The 8058-nt window shown below is 39.7% G+C and overlaps 1 protein-coding gene across 1 annotated transcript; it reads right to left on the bottom strand.

Annotated features, from left to right (window-relative positions):
- Nucleotides 1-867: 867 nt before the first annotated feature.
- LOC143135040 (complement C1q-like protein 2) lies at nucleotides 868-2118 on the bottom strand. Its single transcript, XM_076295771.1, has 4 exons — nucleotides 2025-2118; nucleotides 1897-1944; nucleotides 1386-1511; nucleotides 868-1255 (listed from the first exon to the last, which is right to left on the bottom strand). Exons 1-4 carry the CDS (start codon nucleotides 2110-2112, stop codon nucleotides 975-977), a joined length of 543 nt encoding a protein of 180 aa, XP_076151886.1. The 5' UTR covers nucleotides 2113-2118; the 3' UTR covers nucleotides 868-974.
- Between the last annotated feature and the right edge of the window lie 5940 nt (nucleotides 2119-8058).

Raw genomic sequence — 8058 nt, forward strand, 5'->3', positions numbered from 1 at the left:
CCCTGCAAAGTGCCCTTGTTATACACATAGCATAACACTGTTTGAGTATGTACAGGCTATATTTTGCTGCCATTTTGGTAAATCAAAAAGAAAAGGCAAATGAATTTACACAAATACTGAGAAATTGCCAAGTGATCTCATTTAATAACTTTGTGTGTACTTCTGCAAAAAAGTTTAAGCACCTGTCAACGGCAAAAAGCCTGTAAATTCAGATAATCCGATGAGATGTCATCTCCATAATATATAGTAGAATTTGATAAAAATAATATGAAATCCATTTTAAAAATAGTATATTATGACATAAATGATGAAGGAAAGCAAGATTTTATCAGTTATATGTATCAAATGAGAAATGGAAAAGTTCACCAATTTGATGATTTTTATACCTAAATAGGGCAACGTATCCCAGGAGATACAACTCATAAAATCCAAAATATCCAAAATATTTCAAAAATGAGTGTGGAAATCTTTTCCTTAGGTGCAAATGAGACAGAATGTAACATAAAATGATTTTTTACTACTATTTTTTTACTCTTGCCTGTTTAAGGGTTAAGAAGTAGCTATCAATGTGGGGATCAATAATTACCTGAACCATGGCACCGAGGATGATACATTTTTTATGGTATGTTGGTCTCAAGGGCCCGCATCCACCTATAGCCCATAACCACTCATTTGTGATTTGCACCAAGTGTCACACATGCACACATACTGTACACGCACGCATACATGCGCATGCAGACACACATACACATGGGTAGCTACGCACACACTCATACAAACACGCACACGCACACCAACACGAACAGGCACACACATACAAGCATACACAAAAGTTGCAAGAGAGATGGAGAGAAATTGACAAGCATGGTTTATTTTTGCTGAGAGGATGTACAGGACTGAGCGGTGGTCATATTTCGTACCGCTATGCGGTACATCTAGTTTCACTTCATTTCACACCTCTCATTCACTTCACTTTATAGGAGGTGGCCACTGAAAGTGTTGCGCCTATTCCCGTCTGTGTAGATAGCCCTGCCACTAAACATCTCTATGTACACCTTGTCTGACACTTCCAAGTCGAGAATGACAGTGTTAGATGTTGTGTCTTCTGAGTCTGCTCCGGGTATGTTATCAGTAGCTGAGACCACCATTTCCCCGTTCTTCATCAACTTTGCCCCGCTGGCGTGGTTGTGGCCGATCGGATTAAAGAGGACAAAGGTGAAAAAGTAGACCCCTTTCACCGGCACTGTGAATATGCCTGTTAGAAAAAACAACATATTTTATGTTACTATTTTGAATAGAATGAAAAATCATCCCAAATTCAATTCCTTTAACATGCCATCCTCAGCAAGTCTATCAAGTTTTCCTAAAAACATTAAAGTGATTACCTGTACTTGGATCGTAGGCACTTCCGACATTAGTAATGACATTATCATATTTTAGTATGACATCTCCGTTGAAAGGTCCAATAAATTCATATGATTTCTGAGTCTGTAGAGTGGCGGAGAATGCCACTATTGCGAGAAACAAAGTATAACAATTTACAACAAAATACTATTAAAATCATCATGATTGTTACCTATTAATTCTTCAAAATAATTAGGCTACAAAACAATTTGGAATAATTATTAAAAGTCAATAATGGAAGGGAAGACAAAAGGGTTTGAAATGGGAAGGGATCATTTCAAGTTTGGGTAAGTAAGCCCCTCATTATCTGGCACAGTATTTGACACAAAAGTTACAGAGAAAAAAATACATCAATTTTGAGTGGCAATGTCAAACCAAGATTTGCTGTTTAGAAAAGATTTGTTAGAAAAATACTTTTTTGTTTGGTGGAAAGAAAGTAGCATGGACAATTTCAGCAGGAAAAATGATGTATATTAATATAGTTTTTTTCACCACCAATCTTCGGATGCTGTTTGATAGTTTCCAATTCCTTCTGTAAGGCTAAAACAAGATATTTAATTAATTCACACTGAAGTAAGCATTATAATCCACTATCATGTTTTTTCTCCAATTAACATTACCTTCGATTTGGCTCTTCAGCTCTGTGATTGGTTGTGTCTCTGCCACATACACAGAAACCAAAAACACAATCAGCTTTGGAGAAATCATCCTCTTTGCAGACCTCTTTTAAGTTGTGAAATAACGTTTGGTGTTTCTGTGTCCCTTATAAAGTCTAAACGCTGGTTAATATTAACCTCAAGACAGTCAATAATATTAATTGCCCCCTTTCCGGCTGCCAGTTGCCAGGATGAACCAGCTGCCCAGCTCCAGTGGCAGTGGACTGTCCACCACCCACTGCTGACCCAGACACTACTCTTGCTTGCTTGCCTGCCCAACCCACACCTCCCCCCTCACTCTCAGTGCAACACTCACCCCCATCACAGGCTATTGCACCCATCCCCCACTTGAACTGGAACTGGAGTGCATCACTTCAATATCAGATAAAAGGATCCTGAACAAACTGATCAACATCTTGGACAATGAATGTCATCCACTCCACAGCACTATTACAAAGCAGGAGAAAAGGAAAAGGAGACTTTGCTCACTGTCATGCACAACTGACAGACTGAGGAAGTCATTTGTCCCCAGGGCCATTGAACTGTTCAACGCTTCACTTACGGGTAGAGGAGAGATAGACTTCTCTGCATAGTCTGTTTACATGATATTAGCACATTTGCACAACCCCTCCCTCCCTCCTGGACTGTGGCCGTACTTGATGCTTAATACCTTATACTCAATACTTGACCAATGGCTGTAACCCTTTTACCTCAACTATTCTTGCACTGACATAGTTGTGTTATATTATCTTGTCTACATTATACATTATTCTCTTATATGTCCATATTACTATCCCCACCCTTTCAACTGTATATTGCATCTTGCTTGTGTCTGTTGAGGGGTCCACGACCATGGCACCCTTGACAGGGACAACAAGGAAGCGATCATCCTCAGCTGCACACTGAATTACAGGCTCAGTCCCTGCCCCGTCATGCTTGATCATCCTTAAGCACACTATGTTGATATTTGATTTAGTTTATATTGTATATTTAGTATCATGTTTATCTACTGTCTCTATTGTACAGTGGATTTTTTTTATATATGTATATTACTTTTTCTGCTGTAAGTGCATGTTGTGTGTGATGTCTGTATGCTACTGAGGGATCAATAAAGTATCTATCTATCTATCTATCAAAGTATAATGAGAATGCACACAGCACTTTTGACAATCAAGACGTCACTGACTGATCGATTGACATTTACATTGCATTTTCTGTGGCTGGACCTCAGGACAACAGTAAGCAGATGGCTAGGTGTTTCTCAGAAATCTAAAATGATCATAATACAGTTTTTCTCAGTCGCTTTGGTGCTTTTCTCACATCACTGTCAACATTTGCACAGCAGTTAGTGCATTTTTCAAAACAATTAGTGCAAACTGCAAAACCTAGTGGATAACCTGCAAAAGCACGTCACTTGCTCAAAATGGATAGTCCAATCATCAAAAGCAAGTATTTATGTCAATGAAACTGCCAGTGTCATCAAAATGAGAAGTCTTGACACCATAGTAAGTTTATGAAGATAGTCAAATGGCTTTGTCATGTTTTCATTATGACGGTTTATTCTCTCAGTGTTTTCCAATGCAAAAAAACGTCAGAACTCGGTGACACTACCTACTACATGCTAAAGACAGCACTATACATTACTTGTACAGCCATTTGAAAACTACAGTAAAGTTACACATTGCTGTAATTAGGGGAGTAAGTGAGTACAAGACACTAAATACGTACGTTTCACATTTTTACTGTATATGTTCTTTGCAATTGTACAGCATTGGGACAGATTTTGATAACTAGTTCAACAATTTTGTATGTAATGACTCAATGAAATAAAGACTATTAGTTTTATTGCTACTATGATGTGGACCAATGACTAAATGTTGTGGTGGTTGAACTAATAGTTAGGAGAATTTTCATTCTGATCTGAGAAAAGCACCAAAGCGACTGAGAAAAACTGTAAATACTCTTCAAAAGGCTTATGAAGGTTGGTTGGTGTCTTGCTTGATTAAAGAACTAAGAGATTGTATTGAGGACGTAGGTGTAACCTCATAATGCTATGAATTAAATGACATACTTGATATATACTGTATATATTACTGTACATCACCTGTCTGCACTGTTTCCCAAGTCCACCAGATGGCACTGTCCACAATGTCTGCTGCTGCAGTGCTCACCATTGGGACTACTCACATAAGTAAAGTGCAGACACAAGACCACCCAGGCCTCAGCTGCCTTGCCGTTGCTGGCTCCCCTGGGCACAAAGGCCTCCCTGGCAGAGATGGGAGAGATGGTTGGGATGGAGCTCTAGGACCCAAGAGAAAGAAGATCCTGGTGTGTGTGTGTGTGTGTGCCTGTGAATGTGTGTGAGAGACAGAGAGACCATGTGTGTGAACCTTTCTGTTAATGAATTGTTCAAGTTGATCAAATGTTTATATCTATTTCTGCATGTGTCGGAATCTCCATCTCATGTGTGTGTTTGCAAGCACAGTAGTAGTTTATAATCACTCCATTGGGTTGGCAGTCCATGACCCTAATAATAGTAAAATGGGACCTATAGGTCATCCAGGTCCAATCGGTTCCAAAGGAGAAAAGGCAGATTTAGGTACATTTTTAGTTATTTTATTTTGCAGTCTTTGTATGTTGGATTTAGAAATCAACTCTATTCTCTGGTCATGATTGATCAAAACGCAGAAAAAATAGATTTTTCCACTTTGGTGACAACTTTACAGTCAGAAATCCAAAGTCCCAACTCCAATTTTGTGTGGCAAATTATAAAAAAAAAACATTCCTTGATGCCTTTACAAATCGCAAAACACTCTACCTTTGTGTTATAATGTATGACCTCTTAAATATACTGTCTTAGCTTCAAGCCTCCAAGACTTAGGAAAAGTTTGACAGAAATATTATGTCTCTGATGGCAAAATTGGGAATTTCAGTGAAGTAGCTGAAATGTGCAGAGAAAAGAAATGCCAAATGTACTTTCATCAGAGAACATAACTTTGGACCACTGAGCAGCAGGCCAGCCCTTTTTGTCTTTAGCCCAGGGGAGGCACTTCTGACGCTGTCTCTTGTTCAAGAGTAGCTTGACACAAGGAATGCGACAGCTGAAACCCATGTCTTGCATACGTCTGTACGTGATGGTTCTTGAAGCATTGACTCCAGCTGCAGTCCACTCTTTGTGAATCTCTCCCACATTTTTGAATGGGGTTTGTTTCACAATCCTCTCCAGGGTGCAGTTATCCTTATTGCTTGTACACTTTTTTCTACCCCATCTTTTCGCCTCTATTAATGCCCTTGGACACATTACATTACATTTGGCGGACGCATTTTTAGCCAAAGCGACTTACACCTGTCAACTATATTACAAGGGATTACATTGTCCCCGGAGCAACTTGGGGTTAAGTGCCTTGCTGAAGGGCACAACTGTGGAAGCCGGGAATTGAACCGACAACTTTCAGGCTATGGCACACTAGCCCAGTTCCTTAACCGCTACACTACCACCTCCCCAGACACAGAGCTCTGTGAACAGCCAGCCTCTTTAGCAATGAGCTTTTGTGTCTTGACCTCCTTGTGCAAGGTGTCAATGGTCGTGTTTTGGACAACTGTCAAGTCAGCAGTCTTCCCCATGATTGTTTAGCCTACAGAACTAGACTAAAGGCCTTTGCAGGTGTTTTGAGTTAATTAGCTGATTAGAGTGTGGCACCAGGTGTCTTCAGTATTGAACCTTTTCACAATGTTCTAATTTTCTGAGATACTGAATGTGGGGTTTTCATATAGTCAGGGGCGTAGCCAGGATTATTTTATAGGGGGGGGGCCAGCTGGGTCCAGATTTTTTATTGGGGTGGCACTTGGGAATCAAAACTACTATTTAAAAACTACTCAAAAAGTTTTGAAGATTAGGATAGCCTATTTTAATAATGGTAATAAATAGTGTAAAGCCAACACTGATACACAGGTCAGTTTGTTGTCCACTCCAAATCATTTTCCATAAGCCAATGCTATAATGATAATGCACCTTACTTAATCAGTCTTATTCAAATGATGTTAAAGAACAATAATAAATACTACAAATATTGTATTCAGATATTTAATCTTATACTGATGATGGCCAAACTATATTTCTTTCTGATATCCACTCTAAGTACTTGGCTGTAAGTAACATGGCTCTGAATTAAGAAATTTACCCTTAGAACCCTAGACTGAAATAAATGCCATTTTTATTTAGTAATGAAAAATGCCCTTTCTGCGCTCCATATCTGTGACACGAACTGATCTGACCTGACTGAACCCGAGTTTGCGTGTTCTGTGTGTACACTCATGATGATTCTAAAACAACTTTTTACTGCATTGTCATGAACAAAGTGAAGGCAAAAATGTGTTTTTTTGTCGAATAAATTGGGATGCAATGTGAGTCTCGAATTGGATGCCATGCAGGAATTTGCTGGGATCTCAAAACCGCATTATGATACTTTGCCGTAGAGAAACACATGATAGCGTTGGATTATGAACATGCCTTGCCACTACAACACACAAAAACGTGGGGTAAGTGGAGCTATATGAAGTTATTATTTTGATGTCATTTCGTCTGTTTTATAACCCAGAAGGATGTAATTGGTATCAAATGTTAGCTCTGTATCTCCTCTTTCATCTGACATGCGTGGCATATCTATCCGATCACGGGTTCGCGAATAGGGCCTAATGCAAACGATAGTTGGTTTTTGTACATGATGTTATTTTGCAGTCACGTGGTCTGTTTTTATAGCCCAGAAGCATCGATATACTTGGTACCAATAGACCTCTGAAGTTCGCCTACAAAAAAGATCCAAAACGGCCATCTTTGCCCATATAAGGAGATCCGGTTGTTAATTGAAGCTAACTACCTATGGCAAATTGCATTGCAAGTTAGCTCTGGAGTAGCAAAAATCTAAGTGTGCCGCCTTCACTTACCGGAGATCACAGTATCCACTCGAAGGCAGAGGACAGAAGTGTGTTCAGGAAAACGTCTGCATTTCAGACTTTTTCATCCCCACGAGACATTAACAGGTGCGATTATTCAAAATCCCCATGTTATTTTCCCATAGGAAAAATCGCCAGATACCGGATGTCAAAGATGGCAGCTTTTTTGTAGGCGAACTTCAGAGGTCTATAGACAGCCCTGTCTCTCCTCTTTCTTCTGATATGCTTGCCATATCTATGCGATCACGGGTTCGCGAGTAATTCAAACGAGAGTAGCCTAATGGGTGCGCAGGTAAACTATGAATCAATCAATTTGATTTAATTTCATGATTTATTTTTTGTTTTCATACTTGATCGCACAGGCAAGAGTTTAGTCTCGTTGGAAAGCCCCACTTCTGCTCTGTCACGCAATTAAAGTTTCATCTCGCTGCGATGAACAGTTCTGGAGCAATGTAACAAAGAACTCAGGCAAAGCAGCCTCTGCCTGACCAGCTATGGCAAGAACAACACGCAGTCAGCAAATTATGTTTTTTATATAAAGTAGCCTAGCCTAGGCCCCATTAGCCTACTTTTATTGGAGCCATGATATGTGCCTAATATGCTTGCATTTCACCCGAATTTTATCGAAATATTTTTGTAACAGCGTTACCGCAGGCATCCGATTATTTCTGATCAGCCCCACACGTCAATGTCAGAGCCTACCTAAGGACAGCCCAAAGCAGCTCACTTGGCTATGATTCGTGACACATTCTAACATCTTATTAGCATTAATGTTCCAACTCATCATCAACTCATGTTGTTACTGCATGAGGTTAAGTAGTAGTCAGTGTTTTTAACAGATGACTTGAATTGTCCCGCTGCTGCTGCTGCACAGGCCTAGCCTATCACGATTTGATCACAACCGTGGGCTACACTTCCTGACTGGGCCAATGGTCGTAGATAGAGTGCAGTAATTGGTTCAGTCCCTGCTTTGCAAAGTGTTGGCAAAGTGCCGTCAAAAACGGCAGCAATTATTTTTTTCTTTTTTACTTTTCACTGAACGGAG

The sequence above is a fragment of the Alosa pseudoharengus genome, unplaced genomic scaffold (assembly GCF_046254945.1).
Source record: "Alosa pseudoharengus isolate Yale_2024_CS ecotype anadromous, Long Island Sound unplaced genomic scaffold, YU_APseudo_1.1 YU_APseudo_1.1_scf_2, whole genome shotgun sequence".
Lineage (NCBI taxonomy): Eukaryota > Metazoa > Chordata > Actinopteri > Clupeiformes > Clupeidae > Alosa > Alosa pseudoharengus.

What these genes read in the sequence shown, in the direction of transcription:
- LOC143135040 (XM_076295771.1), bottom strand. Translation starts at nt 2,112, where the DNA reads ATGATTTCTCCAAAGCTGATTGTGTTTTTGGTTTCTGTGTATGTGGCA. An exon ending in GCTGAAGAGCCAAATCGAAG is followed by an intron (nt 1,945 to 2,024) that starts GTAATGTTAATT and finishes ATCTTGTTTTAG; the next exon opens with CCTTACAGAAGGAATTGGAA. An exon ending in TGCCTACGATCCAAGTACAG is followed by an intron (nt 1,256 to 1,385) that starts GTAATCACTTTA and finishes TTTTTCTAACAG; the next exon opens with GCATATTCACAGTGCCGGTG.